Source organism: Vulpes vulpes, chromosome 14 (genome assembly GCF_048418805.1).
Source record: "Vulpes vulpes isolate BD-2025 chromosome 14, VulVul3, whole genome shotgun sequence".
Lineage (NCBI taxonomy): Eukaryota > Metazoa > Chordata > Mammalia > Carnivora > Canidae > Vulpes > Vulpes vulpes.
Window position 1 is genome coordinate 97,143,407 of NC_132793.1, and position 15,847 is coordinate 97,159,253.

A 15,847-nucleotide genomic window follows, 5' to 3' on the forward strand; every position below is an offset into this window, starting at 1 on the left:
TGACCATCCTATCTGAAATAGCTTCTCTTCCCTACTTCAGACACACTTTTAAGCCCTCTACTCTGTCCTTTTCTTGGTAATGGAACTTTTCCCCTGATGTTTGTTTGTTTGTTTGTTTGTATCTATCATCTATCTATCTATCTATCTATCTATCTATCTATCTATCTATCTATCTATCTATCTATCTAAATTTTATTTATTTATTCATGAGAGAGACAGGCAGAGGGAGAAGCAGGCTCCATGCAGGGAGCCCAACATGGGTCGTGATCCCAGGTCTCCAGAATCAGGCCCTGGGCCGAAGGCGGTGCTAAACTTCTGAGCCACCCCGGCTGCCCATGATGTTACTTTTTGAATTGGATTGTCTTTCCTGTTGAAGTATAAGCTCTGTGAGACCAGGAGCCCTGTCTGTTTCATGTTTATTCCATACTTCTTAAGAGTGCTTGACTCCTGTTTGATGATCATTAAATATTGTAATGAAAAAATTCCTTTTGCTGACAAACACACTGGACTTCATGTGTTTATCAGGTTTATAGCTATTAAGTGACTCTTATTCTTGAGCCCATGGTTTTTCTACTTCACTATCCTGTGGTGATACTGTTAGATTAGCATGTTTCATTTAAGAAATGGTGGGTGCTCAGTAAAATTGAAGATGTGCATATGTGTAGGCACATGCTTTCTGTTTTGCAGTGGTATCAGTTGCCAGGAAAATGTTAGCTCTTCTGAAAATCATACAAGCTACTGTGAGGAGATACTAAAAAATCAGTAAAATTGCACTGTCCAGTGATTGGGCTTTGGTTTTTTTTTCCCCCCCTTCTGGTAGACTTTCTATTTTCTAGCTTGACAGCAATATCATGTATTTATTTTTGTTCTTAGATGCTTGGAGTACTGCTTTGCTATGACTCTGCCTCATAAATTTGTCCTTTATTTACCTAGAACACTCTGGTAAGTTATGCAGCACAAATGTAACTTATGTGTCCTCCTATAATTAAAGGTTGTGGTGGTTTCTCTCTCTCTCTCTCTCTTTTTAAAGATTTTATTTATTCATGAGAGACACACAGAGAGAAGCAGAGACACAGGCAGAGGGAGAAGCAGGCTCCTCACCAGGACCCCAGGATCAAGCCCTGAGCCAAAGGCAGATGCTCAACCACCGAGTCACCCAGGCATCCCTGTGGTGTTCTCCTTTTGAGTAAATTTCAGTATAGGGAAGGCCAAGGAATGGTATTTCAGGGTGCTCACAAGGATAGAAATACAAGATTGCTATTTCTTTGAGGTTTGCTAATATATGATATTTTGTTGACTTCATTATAATATTCAGGGTTCAGAAGCTCTCAGATCTGACCTCTGTTTCCTGAATGATTTTGGATTCAGTTTGTAGCCTCTTTCACCTTTTCCCACATGTTACCCCTGCCCACTCATTGCAACTATCTTCTCTTTCAAACAGAATATGAAATCAGGCAAGAGAAGATTCTTGCTGTGGCTCCTTCCAATGGCCCATGTTTGAGATGGCCCTATGGGAAACCTCCTTCCTCAGACTTTTGCTCAGCATAGCATCCAGAGTCTCCTTTAATTCCTGCAGTACCTGATCCTTGATTTTCCTGCACTGCTTTTTATACAGCTATAATCATTGCTTTTTCTAAGTTTCTTTCTCCCTTAAAAAGACTTGGAACCCCAAGAGAGCTTGTCTTGTCTTAGTATTTTTGGTATCTGCTATAGTACCTCACCCAAGCGCTCAACCAGTGTTTAACTAACTGAAGGAAGAGATAAGCAAAACAAACTTAAATATTTTTGCTTATGTGTAACACTTTAAGTTTGTTTTTTTAGAAGGATGAAATGTTTTTGGTTCAACCCAACAAACATTGCCTGAGCACTTACTGTATATCAGGCCCTTTGAAGGGATGTTGAGTGTCCCAGTTTCTTCTCTTGCTTCACTTATAAATGACTTCGCTTTCAGAATGTATGTTCCTGCCAAAGAGGATCTGTGTTGAACCTTGAGCACCATTGGGCATAGCCATTTCTCCACAGAAGCTTTCCTGATCGTTCTCCTCAAGGCAGTTTGGGCATCCATCTCCTCTGCCCCTAGAGACGCCAATTACATCACTTACCATGCGGCATTCTGTCTAGGCTCCTGGAAGGCAGGCACCAGGAAGTATTTGTAATTCTGGTACCTGGTTGATAGCAGAGACAAAATATTAAGCAGAAGGCCCTGGGTGCTTGTTTAGCATGAATGGATGAATGACTTTGGGCTGTGGTTATGAGAACAGAACAGAAAGGAAGGTAACGAACAAATTCAGATTAATTATGTTTCTACTAATTCACTTATCTACTTGATGAACTGGAATAGAAATTTTATACTAGAGGTGAAAAACAGTGAAAAATATATATACATAATATATGCTAAAGGGATTTTTTTTTTTTTTTTGATAAAGTAGGCCTCCATGCTTAGTATGGAGCCCAACATGGGGGCTTGGGCTCACAACCCTGAGATCAAGACCTGGTCTGAGAACAGAGTCTGATGCTTTACTGACTGAGCCACCCAGCTGCTCCTAAAGGGAATTTTTCTTTTTTCTTTTTTCTTTTGTATGAAGATTTTATTTATTAGCATGAGCCACGGGGAGGGACAGAGGGAGAAGTAGACCCTCAGCTTGCAGGGAACCAGATGCGGGACTCCATCCCAGGACTTTGGGATCCTGACCTGAGCAGAAGGCAGGTGCTTAACTGACTGAGCCACCCAGGTGCCTCATAGGGAATTTTTAAAGTAATAAAATATTTACAAACATTTTAGGGTTAATTTACATATCAACATTAATGTTTAATGTGCATATTTTCAAATATTTATATTTCAAAAATCCCAACAGTAAAGGCTAATAGTCCTTTATATATTTGATAGCAATGTTATTTGAAAGTCTGTTAACTATCATTGATTCAGCCTTGCTTTCTATGAAATTAGTGTAGATTAACAGTTGTATTTTGCTTAGATTATATCATCCTGAAAGGCTTTCCTAGTTACTGAGGGTATTATTAACAACAAGATGGGGTAAAGAGAGAAATCTGAAATATTTTAGTTGGTGTAAATGAACTATCAGGAATCTAGGAAGTGATATTTATTTTAGTTTAGCAATTGAGCTCCTTGGAAGATGTGAGAAAATACATGATCTAAGTTTTTCACTCAGACGGCTCAGTTGTAGCTGCCATTAAGAAAGGACAGTATGGTCTTGTCATCTTTCTTGGTGGCACATGAATTTGGGTTTCTCTTGGGTTCACAAGGTCCTGTTTCTGGGTTTTGAGGCACAGGTAAAGAGAGATGAGTGATGTGTTGCACAGAGGCCCATCTACTGCTGGGCCTCATGCAAATTGCAAGCAGTTCTCAAGTTTGTTGCTCTTCCGTCTTCAAGTCTGTCCTCTGTTGCCCACCCTGAGGATTGCTTAGGGTTCAGTCTTTTTCTTGCTGCAGGTCCAGTCCTTGTCTCTTTGGGCACCACTGATCTGCCCTCTAATTTCTGATTTCTCCTCTTCTCTGCTTGGCCTGTTTTTATTTGGTCCATTTCTTAGGACCAGTTTCTGCTCCGGCCCTCCCGAGCAGGACACTGGGGTCTAGACCTTGGTTCTCGGCAACATGGAGAGCTTGTCCGCACCCACGGCTGGCTCACAGGTCCGCCTCATCAGCCCAGACCTCTTCTGACAGCCTAACCTGCTTGCCACCTGTTCGGTGTGTGTCACCTGCTGATATGTGAGACTTGACATTTATAGCTAATTAGCCTCTTTTTCACAAATCACTCCCCTACCTCTTCCCTCTGTTTTTTCCTTGTGAGATACCCCTTGTTGTGTTTACTCTATTTTTGTCCAGCCCCCAGCTAGTCGGCTACTGTATTTCATCAACTTTTCAACAGAATGCCTTTCTCACATGTATTTCTTTTCAGATTGTCTTACTACCATAGCAGTTTAAGCTCTTTTTGCTTCCTTAAGTCCTGTTTTTGTAATGTTTCCCCCACGTGGTTTCCTCACCTCTATTCTCTTTTTCCTTCTTTAGGGCACTGCTGTGGCATAAAAACCTTTCTAGAATGTTTGCTGCTGTTAATATGTCACCCTCCACCCCTCTCCCCATAGTTTTCTTTCAATACAGACAACACAAGGCTCTCCTTTTTTTCTCCTTGCCCACACAGGTCCAAGTATGAATCATTTGGCTTGCTGTTAGTATTCTCCATGAGCTGATCTCTGCCACCTTTATTCATTGATATAGGTCTTTAGAAACTTCCTGTGCTAGGTAGCCACTGTGTGAAGTGGATACAAGGACACAGTTCTTGCTATCCACAAGCTTCATACAGTGATGGGAAGTATGTATAGTTGACCTTTGAACTGCATGGACCGATATACGTGGGTTTTTTTTCATAAAATATATTGGAAAATTTTTTGGAGATTTGCTACAATTTGAAAATACAGATGAACCATGTAGCCCAGAAATATTGAAAAATTAAGAAGTTGGGTATGTCATGAATGCATAAAATATTTCTAGATCCTAGGTTATCATTTACTACCATAACATTCACAAATCTATTAGAAAGAGTTAACCATTTATCCAAATGTAGGCACACAGACATTCAGACTGTGCATGGCACCACTTGTAGTTAAGAGAAATGTAAACGAACATGAAGATGAGTATTGAATCATGAGGCACCTCCTGGTGCTCTTGTCTTGAGCTCATGTGTTGCCAGTGGCCACTTAAAACTCTGCCCGAGGCGCCCCAGGTGCATCACTGAAGGAGCAGTCGGGCTCTCCAATAAATTGCATATGGCAGTGATAAATGATTTCTGGGGGTTCTCACTATTAGTAGTTAGGTTTTTGGGGAGTCAGAAGTTGTATTTGGTTTTTTGACTGGGCCCGCAGTGGTGGGTGAGAGTTGGTGAGGGGTCAGCTATATGTTGTTGAGGGGTCAGCTTATCACGCAGTAGGGTTAGATACTGCTTTTAGTTGCTGTGTCTTAGCCTTCTTCACAGAACATGTCTGTGGCCTTTCTTTATCTTCTCTGGCGTTGACAATTTTGAAGAATACAGTAATCCCTTCCTTTCTTCAAAAGAATATTTTTTATTTTTCTGATGTTTCTTTGTGACTAGATGCATTCTTGGCCAGAGTGGTACATAGATCATGTTGTGTCCTCATTTGGAGTATCTCATCTGGAGGTACACAGTGTTCCTCTCTCCTGATTGGGTTATTTTGATTACCCTGTCAAAGTATTGGTAGATTTCTTCACTGAATAAATACTACAGTTTTTCTTCTTTGCAACTAATAAGTAGTCTGTGGGGAGACACTTGAAGACAATGTAAACATCTTCTTCTTCCTCAGAATTTCTCCCTAGATTGATAATTGATAATTTTTGCTAGAGTGAATTTTTACCAGTTTGGTTGCAAAGTGATTATTTTTCTACTCTAACACTCTCTGCTGGTCAGCCTTCATCATTCTGTCATCTGCAGGGAATCTCCCTTCCCTGTTTAATTCATTTATCTGGTACTAGTATAGACTGAGGACTTACTATTTTTAAATTACTTATAGTTTGCTACTGTTTTTTTATTGTTTTGGTTTTCAGATTGTCCATATTTGAACAGAGGAAGCCACTTCAATGTGCAACATGTCCCCAACCTTTTTTCTTTTCTTCTTTTTTGAGCACTTCCCTATTTTCTGTCAAAAACAAGATGTTCCAGGCTCCTCTTGTACATATCCTGACCCTAGGCCTGGTAACAGCTATTTCTTGGAGCAATCTTGGTTCCTTTTAATGGATAAGGATGTATACTGACCAAGAGCTTAAGCAGGACGTATGCTTATTGTTACCAGGTGGCCCTCTGTTGTGTGAACCTTTAATGAAATTGAAAACTAGCTGCCTTGATTTTCCAAGAGAGAGAGAAACTTAGTTTCAGACTATGAAACCAAGACTCTCAATCTTTGGTTCCTTTAGGAAATGATTGGGCAAAGTGGTTTATCAGTTGCCTATATTATATTTAAAGGAGAAAATGAAACTAATTGCATGAATGCAAATAACTGAATTGTACAAGGACTCACTTTGGAGTAACTCTTTTGGTACTATAATCATTGCCACCTCATGTAAAGATAATATTTTAATGTTCAATATTTACTTTGTGTTATCTCCTTTCACTTTCCCCATACGAACATTGGGTATAAATCTTGCTATTTTGGCAAACTGGGCAATTGATTTGGAAGTCCTGTAAACTCCTTTAAGATTCTTAAACGAAAGGCAGTTATTGTTATGATTCATAATTCTGGAACCCTGTAAGAATATCTTTACTAAATATATGTCTGCAGGATACAAAAAACAGCCTCAGAAATGTGATTTAATTTTGCACCTTTTAACTTTGAGTATTTGGTTACATAAATCATTTATTTGAGAAATTATTTCTTGGAAGTTTTTTATTGTGAAATAATTTCAAATTTATAGGAAAATCGCAAAGATAGTACAAAGAAATCACATTTACATTAAACCCAGATTCACTGTAATATGCTTCCATATTTGCTTGATCGTTATCTCTTCGTTTTTTTGAGAGTAAGTTGCAGACATCATGCTCCTTTACCCCAGTACTTCATTGTGTATTTCCTAAAAACAAGGATATATATACTCTTATATAAACAGGGTACAATGACCAAACCAGGAATTTTAACATTGGTGCAATATTAAACCTGTAAGTCTCTCTCAGATGTTGCCAGTTGTCCCAGTAATATCCTTAATATAGCAATTTGCTTTTACCATTTGGCTTCCAGCCCAGAATCATGAGTTACATTAGTGGGCCAGTTTCTTTAATCCAGAGCAGTACCTCCATCTTTGTGTTTTATTAGTGACATTTTGGATAATACTGGCCAGTTTTTTTTTTTTTTTTATAGAAGGCCTCTCAACTTGGGTTTGTGTGATGTCTAGTCATGACTAGATTGAGGTTATGCATTTTTTGGGGGGGGATGCTGTGTTGTTGTGTCCTCAGTGGGTGGCATCAGGAGTGGTACTGGTTTGTTTCATTATTATTAATGTTTTCTTTTTTGATCACTTGATTCAGGTGGTATCGACCAGGTTACGAGCTTTCCCTTTAATTTGCTAGTAAGTAGACTATTTAAAAAACGGGGAATTTTTTTTCTTTTAAAAATAATCCATTGAAAATATGGATTCAGGCACCTGGGTGCCTGAATGGCTCATTCGGTTGTGTCCAACTCTTCATTTTAACTCAGGTCATGCATTATCTTGAGTTTGTGGGATTGAACCCCATGTTGGGCTCCCCACTCTGCTGGGAATCTGCTGGAAATTGTCTCTCTCTCTCTCTCTCCCTCTCCCCTCCACTCACATGTGCACACACTCTCTCAAAAATAAATCTTAAAAAAAGTATAGGAAAACAAGAAAACCATGAAGTACGTTAAAATTGGCCTCAGCCACCATCTGGGAGTACATACCTGCTAGTAAGGTTTTGGTGTTTTCTTTCTTTTCAAATGTGTTTTGAGCACCTATTACTTTTTATTCTTTACTTTATTCATTTATTCACAATGAATAAAAGATGGGGCTTACATTCTGATAAATAATAATGGCTAGTATTTCTTTATTGAGATACAAATGACTTATAGCATTGTATTAGTTTTAGTGGTGCAACATAATGAATTGACATGTATATATTATAAAATGATTACCACAATAAATTTAGCACATATAGTTCCAAATTTTTTTTTCTGGTAATGAAAACTTTTAAGACTTACTCTCTTTGCAACTTTGAAATATAGGATACTGTATATTAACTATAGTCACCATTTTGTATGTCAACTATTATATGTATACATTATACTTAAAATTATTTGTTGAACATGTGTTATGTGTTAAGCACTGCTGTAGGTGCTTCACTTTTTAAAAAAAGTATGTATGTAAGTATGTATTTATTTGAGAGGGAGAGAAAGCATGTGTACTAGGGAGGGGCAGAGGGAGAAGGAGAGAGAATCTCAAGCATATTCCACGATGAGCACAGAGCCCAACACAGGGCTCGTTCTCATGACCCTGATTATGACCTGAGCTGAAATCAAGAGTCAAATGCTTACCAACTGAGCCACCCAGGCACGCCAGGTGCTTCACTTTTATCAGTTATTTAATTTTTAAAACCGTATGAGGTAAGTATGATTGTCCTCTCTTAAGGCGGAGAATTTAACATACCCCAAGAGGTTAAACAGAACGTGAGGTGCCATGGCTGTGATTCAGAGACCATCCTCTTACCTACTGCTGTATGTTAAAAGCCAGATTTGAAAGTTAGAAAACAAATTGACTTAAGGTGGTAATAATATTGATCTTCCGTGAGCAGAATTCTTGCAGCATTGTTATCCATGGACCTGGGATACTTTGTACTTGCCTTGGGTTTTCTCTGATGGCCAGTCCTCCACTCTTGTTCTCATAAGCAGTCACTACCTAGATTGGGCCTGCCATGTCATGTCCTTGCCTTCCCTATAGAATGTGTCTCACTTTTCCTCTGTCCCCTTCTGCTAATCTATTCTTGATGTGATGGTTTAAAAGGAAAAAGAGAAGCCCTGATTTGTTGTAGCATTTGGCAGTTTCAGTGGTATAAATATTCCTGTTATTGTTGATTTCAAGCTGTCAGTGCCACATCACTGAATGCAAGGTTGGCAAGGGGTGTGTGCTGGGGAAAATGCGTCGTAGCACACCATCGTGATAAAATTTCTGTCATAGAGATAAAATAGATGTAAACCTGAAGATTATAGGTAACAGGAAGCCATGGTAAAATAATTAAAAAGGTATGAACCTTGAGTATTTATTACATATTTTTAATATAACTTACTTAATTCTGAGCTTATTTAATAATGGCTGTGTTTAACAAGTGGCTTGCAGAATTCCTAAAAACATAGCAGTTGGCTCTCATGAGCCTGTCCAAGCCAGCTCCAGCATACAACTGCAGTTATCTGCTGCTGATTGGGCCCACTGCTAGAAACCCTATGGCTGACACTGTCTTGCCAGCTGAGACATCAGTCCTGGCCCTTCTTTGACCATTCCTCCCACAAAACTTCCTAACTATCTCATTCCCCTCATCTCCAGCTAACATCTCCCCTGTTTGCAAGGCCTTGTCCATTCCCACACTGTAGTTCCTTTCTGCCACTGCTCTGATGCTTTTCCTTTGCCTGTTCCATTTTTCCGTAAACAAGATACTGTCCCTGGTTAAAGGAGGGCCCCAGGCATAATTAATATCTTGGAGCATGGAGAGTCTGTCAGCAAGATGTTGGGTCTCTTGTGGAGAGAAAATCCTTTATCTACAAGAGGAAGATCTGTTCTTTGAATTCCAGATTAGAAATCTGAGTAGGAAGAAAATTTTATTTTTAGTTATTAATAAAAATATATAGGTGATTATAGAACCATTAATATATATCTACTATATACATAAGTTAAAGATGGGGAGAATTGAGGTCACAGCTGCCATTTAAAATTTTTTTTGGCAAATAATTGAGTGATAGGTGGCATTTAGGACTACAAGCATTCATATTTTGGGGGACCACTTATACCTACAAAATGGGGCCTATTATAGATTGTCTTTTTCTATTAGTCTTTTGTCATCTGTTGAAAAAATAATCAAGACCCTGACAAAACTGTGAGGTTCAAGGATACATTTCCCATTAATGAAGCAAGGAAGGTATCTTTGTAAGGAGAGCACTGTTTCTTCAGTTTCTGGAGGAGTGGAGACCTAGATGCCTCTCTTCCTGGGGCTTTAGTCAAGAACATCTGGGAAATTGCCCTGGTTATTAATAAGTTCATCTCTTGTCATTAGATGCATGACAGACCTACTAACAGGTCAGCCAGATTGACCTGTGTATTCATTCCATAGGGCATGTCCTTTCATGAGCCATGAAATCATGTACCAGAATATTCCTCAGGGGAGGTGTGGTGAAAGCAAGCACCTCCACAAAAATTCATACTTAAATATGTTTTTCATCCTGATTTTTCAGTCACCACTGTACTAGCATAATGTTGTGAGTCCACCTGCAGTGCCTCTAGGTGTGCAGGGCTGCTGCAGGGAGTAGGAGTTGTGTCGCTAACCTGCCAAGTGAGAGCATCAGCTGTTTGGGTTGTTTGTTCCCTGGGACCTGACCACAGTGCTGAGGGTACTCCTCCAGGGAAAACAGGTCCTTTTGTGCCAGTGCCTGTGGAATCTGAATTTCAAGTAGCTTTGAGGTGAACGAGGCATCCTGTGTTCCCTTCTATTTAATATTTTGGGTAGTTTGATGTAACATTAAACTATTGAAGCTTATGAGAGCAGTTTAAAGCTTATTTACTTTTGGGAATGAAGAAAGAAGTTGATGTGAAAGCTTTGTTAAAAGGATTTACCCTTTCCTCTGCCCCCAGTTAAAAGGACATCCCAGATATCACTTAGTATCTTGAGCACAGAGTCTTCTAGCAAGATGTTGTGTATCACATAGAAAGGAAATCCTTGATCTTAAGAAAGAAGATAGATCCTTAGAATTCCAGGTTAGGTATCTAAGTGAAAAAAACAAAACAAAACAAAAAACAACCACACACACTTTCTCCCCCCTGTAGAAGTCCACACTGTAAGTACTTTAGGCTGGCAGGCGACATAGTCTCCATGGGAACCGCTCCACTCTGCTGTGGCTCACTGTAGTGTGGAAGTAGCCACAGACCGCATGGAAATAAGTGAGCGTGGCTGGGTTCCAAGAAGACTTAATATCTGGACACTGAAATTCAAATGTCATATAATTTTCACATGGTAAAAAGTATTTTTCTTTTGTTTTTGTTTTTTTTTCCCCCCATCGCTTAAAAGTGTGAAAACCTTTCTCAGCCTTTGAGCCATCTGAAAACAAGGGGAGGAGCACCCGGGGGCTCAGTCTGTTAAGTGTCTGTCTTATGGCTCAGGTCAAGATCCCAGGGCCCTGGGATGAGTTCTGCATTGGGCTCCTAGTTCATTGGGGAGCCTGCTTCTCCCTTTTCTGCTGCTCCCCCTGCTTGTACTCTCTCTTAAATAATAAAATCTTTAACCAAACAACAACAAAACCAAAAAACAAGCAGAGAGCTGAGTTGTGGTCATGGATCATAGCTTGCCAACCTGCGCTCTAAAGGATGAAATTTTAGAGCTTTCTTTCACATTTTTTTTTTTCCAGGTTATAATGGTATTTCAATACCTTGAGAAGTTTATTCTTCTCATGTGCTGCAGACATTTCAGCTGATTGTGGTTTATCATGCAAAAGGGTATTAGACATTTTGCCAACCTAAGCTTTTCAAAAATTTTTCCAAGAAAGGGACTTACTTACACATGAGTCTCAACTATAATTCTAAATAGTGAGTGCAGCCAGTGAATTCTGTTTTACTAACTCTGCTATTCCTTGTGGTAGGGTGCTTTGGAACTTTCCAGTTCAGCATTTATTTGTAGCTCATTCTGACTTCTTACATATTGTATTGAGCAGATTGGAGCCCCTACCCATGTTCAGGGCACTGCACAATACACTGGGGATGAATGAAGAGGTGGGGACATTTGGGACTTTGGGAAGTACTTTGAATTCTGTTTCCAGAATCAACCTATTGGAGCATTTCTGCTAACAGACTTGATTCTAAGCTCGACGTTAAAATTTTTGGTTTTCAGTGTTAAATAAAACACTACCTGCTGCTCTGTTGTGCTGCTGGGTTTAGTAAATTGTGGCCACAGGGTGGCATAGTTCTCTAATAGTCTTCATTGTAGCTAAAATGGAAAAACAAAACAAAACAAAACAAAAAACAAATGTGTAAGGTAGGACCATTCTTGCCCCTATTTAATGCTAAAACTGGTTTTCTCTAAATTGATATTTCAAAAGTGCATTATTCTTTTTTCCTTATTTTTCATGGTACATTATTAAGATTTAGATAATACTAAACCTCAGTGCTTTAAAATCTTTTGTTTATGTTGACAACATGAATTGTATAATACTTATGATTGGGAGAATAGTAGTTAGGACTATATTTTATAGAATATATTTATTTAGACACTAATCTCAATTAAATCTAGAAAGAGTATTTGCAAATAAATGACAAAGATATCAATAGTTGCAAAGTCATGGACAAAGGTTTTGACACAAGATTTTTGTCTGATTCTAAGGATTTGAGGGAATGGTGGGTAAAGAATAGTAGGGATTCCAGATGGTCAGGAAACACATAATTGGAAAAGTGATTGTCCCATCCTTCTAGATAAACAGTATCATCATAGACTGAGAGCTGAATGTGTTCTAAGAGTTTTCATATATTAGCTACAAGAAGAGAAGAGAAGCTTTGTATTGTCTCTTTACATAGCCAGGGAATATGGGATTTAGAGAATTTAAGTAAAATCTTTATATGTGGAACTTAAACCCAGATTTGACTGGACCCCAAGTGTATGCTCTTTGCACTCTTCCACTTCCAGGCCAGCTCATTGGAGACTCTTCTTGTTGGAGAATGAATGGGTTTGGCAGCGATTTCTGAGATTCAGAGTTCTTACTGCCACTGGAATATGGGTCAGGGGGCATTTTGGGTATAAGAATGTAGTTATTCAGTATGCCTCCTCCATCTTCTTGGCCTTATTTTTGGATTTCTTTTTTAACCATTCATCAAGTAAATATCCAAAGCTGTTATTACCTTGTTAGTTTACTTATCTGTCTAACCACCTTCACTAAAACCTAGGCTTTAAGGAGGATACAGATCTAATTTTCAGATCATTTTGTATCCTCAATGCCTTTGGTACTTCCGGGCACCTAAGTGGTCAGTGTTAATATTTGTATAACCTACTACAGTGGGACACAGATTAGACAATACATTTGATTTTCCCTTAAATTTGATGTTTTATGAAGATAGACTCTGAAGAGGAACCTGACTCTGTCTTTCCTTTCCTAGGGCGATTGTGTTGTTACCGTGTTGCTGGCTGAAGAGGACAAAGTTGAGGATGATGTAGTTTTTTACTTGGTATTTTCGGGTTCCACCCTTTATCACTGCACAAGTACTCGGAAGGTCAGTGCCGATACTCTGGAGACCATTGCTCCTGGTAAGTATTGGGTGGAATCTTAATTGGCCTTGACTGGTTCTCCAATACGTTTATTTTATGTTCATTAATGTGGAGCGAGGGAAAGAATGAATCAGGGCAATAGAACTCTTGTCTGATCTTTAAGAACCCTTGACAAATCTTTATTTTAAATATGCATTAAAATAAAACATTTTGTTTATATATTACTTGTTCCACAAAAATCTGAGCCTCACTAGAAATTAACAAAGTAAAATGGTGTCATAAGTTTGAAAGATAAAACTCAGGATCAGCAAAAATATTAATTTATTAGAATGTTGAGATTTGGGGAAAACTAAAATGTGGAAAATGCAAATTCTAATGTTCCCATGCTGTGACTACAGATTTGATTTTTGAATATCTCAGTGGTAAAAGCAAAGGTAAAACACAGTAACACATTACTCAGTATCTGCAAGGGAAACACCTGAAAATGTTTCATAAAAGCCAAAGTTTCCCCACATTAACAAATTATAGTTCATGGTGGAACGAGTGCTTAATCACTGTTGCAATAAGTTTAGCAGAATTAAAAGGGGGGAAGATATGTAGTTATTAAAAATGCTTTATAATGTCATGAAAGCATTGCTATATCCACCAGAAATGGCTCCTAAAATAATGGCTGTCTCTTAACCTGTCTGTCCCGGCATCTGAATGTGTATTGATTTGTATTTGGAGATGAGCTGCTTTCCTTAATTGATCTGGCTTCAAAGTTAACAGTTGACTGGTTTTCATCAGAATACAAAATAGGGCACACTTAGAGGGAGCCCCTAAGAAATATTGACAGTTAACTGTTTTCTTTGAGGGAATAAAGTAGCCTTAGTTCTTACTGATCTATTTCTTTTTACCGGTGTTTTTTTTTTTTTTTTTTTAAGATTTTATTTATTTATTCATGAGAGACACAGAGACAGACACAGACACAGGCAGAGGGAGAAACAGGCTCCATGCAAGGAGCCGGATGTGGGACTCTATCCTGGGACTCCAGGATCACGCTCTGGGCCGAAGACAGGCGCTAAACTGCTGAGCCACTCAGGGATCCCCTTACCAGTGTTTTTATAGAACATTGATTCCCCTGTGTTGAAATAGATGGTGTAAAAAATTATTAGTTTATGAAGCACTTTTATTTATTTAATTTTAATTTAATTTTTTTAATTATTTTTTATTTTTTTATGAAGCACTTTTAATATCAAGTCTTGCTTGTATTGGATCAAATTGCCAGTCTTCCATTACTGTACCATTTAATATAAATGAACTCATGTCTGATACCCACTAGCTTCTGGAAATTATATTACAGTCAAGGACTGGGATTTATGACACTTGAAAGTTGTATTTATCCTCGTGCTTGGTAAAAATGACTTCAAAAACTGTAGAATTTAAAGATTCTTGACAATTCCTATGAATATCTCCCCTACACACACACACACACACACACTCACTTTCGGTGATTGGAAATTAACTTGGAGTTCAGGATAGATACTGATTTCTTTTCTAAAGTGTATTAATTATCCTCCTTTGTAACTTAAAGCTCTAATCATCTTGTTTCCCTTTGATGGGTATCATGTCAAAAAGGCTTATCTGGAACATGAAGTCTGCTCTGGGGCAGGTGCCATCCATTATCACCATTGCTTAACCTCTATCATGTGTGGGTGATGGTGAGAAACAGCACCTCAGTGAGTAGAATCAGTTAGTGCCTGACTGGACTCTTGCTAGGAAAGGAATGGTGGTAATTTTTATAAACTTATTCCTTCCTGATTTAGAGGTTAGGAGTTAAACTTAGGGGTGGTACATGTGTGTGTGTTTATGATCGTGTGTGCTCACATGTAAGAAAGCATATAAGTAGCTGTAGAGGACAGATAGGACAAGGATGTAGTCCTGTGGCCTACTTGCTGTCCTCAGTCACAAGTACCAGGAAGTCTAGCCCCTTGAACAGGGCTATGCCTGGCAGCTCCCCTGGCAGCTCTTACACCTTCCCTGGTACAGACACTAGGGTGGGTGGCAGGTGGTCACTTTCCTTAGCTTCTCAAGCCCACTGCATTTGGATGACAGCCTGGGGCTCTGTATGTTCCAGACCCTTTCTGATTTCCAGCATGTCCTTCTGAACTCTAGTTCCCATTTCTTCTCTTACCTTTGGTTTTAAACCTCTTTATATATCTCCGCACCCCTCTTTCCCAGCCGCACCCATCTCTGTGTGTCCTTTTGTACTCACAAACTGACTCAGGACCCTTACCCTGCCTGGCCCCAGCAAACTAGAGTGGATATTGTACTAATTTGGTCCAAATCCTCAGAAATCATCCCTGATTTATTTGTGTGTGGCCTGAAGTCCTAGTACCTGCCTTCTCCTTTTTCCACTATTCAGCTATTCTCCCTTTAAATTATGATCTCAGGAACCTCCTGTGTTCCCTGTCATGCTTACTTGGTCCAATAAGCTGTCATCCCCCTCTCACCCCAGTTGGCCTGCAGGGTCTGCTCCTCACTTAAGGTCATTCAGGTTGATGGTAGGAGGTGCCCCATTGCAGCAGAGGCGACGGGTTTAGAGTCCCTGCAAGACCCTCTCATACAAGCAGGCCAAACGGAATGTAGAGCCATACTCTAATATGTGAACCTTTGATACAGATGCACGGTAGCAGTGAGGTCTTGCTGGTGAATTTAGAAGCCGTGTGACCTATTTAATAAGCAGAGGCGATTCCTCAGTAGACCCTGTTGCTGTGGTCAGTATATGTGAGATCTTTCCATTCGCTCATCCTGTGAGGTTGCTATATCTGCTGTAGTCACTTGTGGAGGTGGAGGGATGGGGGGCATTGACGGTGTTTAGTTTG

General features: G+C 39.2%; 1 protein-coding gene across 4 annotated transcripts in view; it reads left to right on the plus strand.

Annotated features, from left to right (window-relative positions):
* The window catches only part of AKAP13 (A-kinase anchoring protein 13), a 323,293-nt gene that overhangs the window by 111,826 nt on the left and 195,620 nt on the right, over window positions 1-15,847 (plus strand). For all 4 annotated transcript variants that reach the window (XM_072737237.1, XM_072737235.1, XM_072737236.1 and 1 more), the window contains exon 3: window positions 12,875-13,022. In XM_072737237.1, coding sequence (XP_072593338.1) covers window positions 12,875-13,022 — 148 coding nt within the window. The remainder of the gene's footprint in view (window positions 1-12,874; window positions 13,023-15,847) is intronic.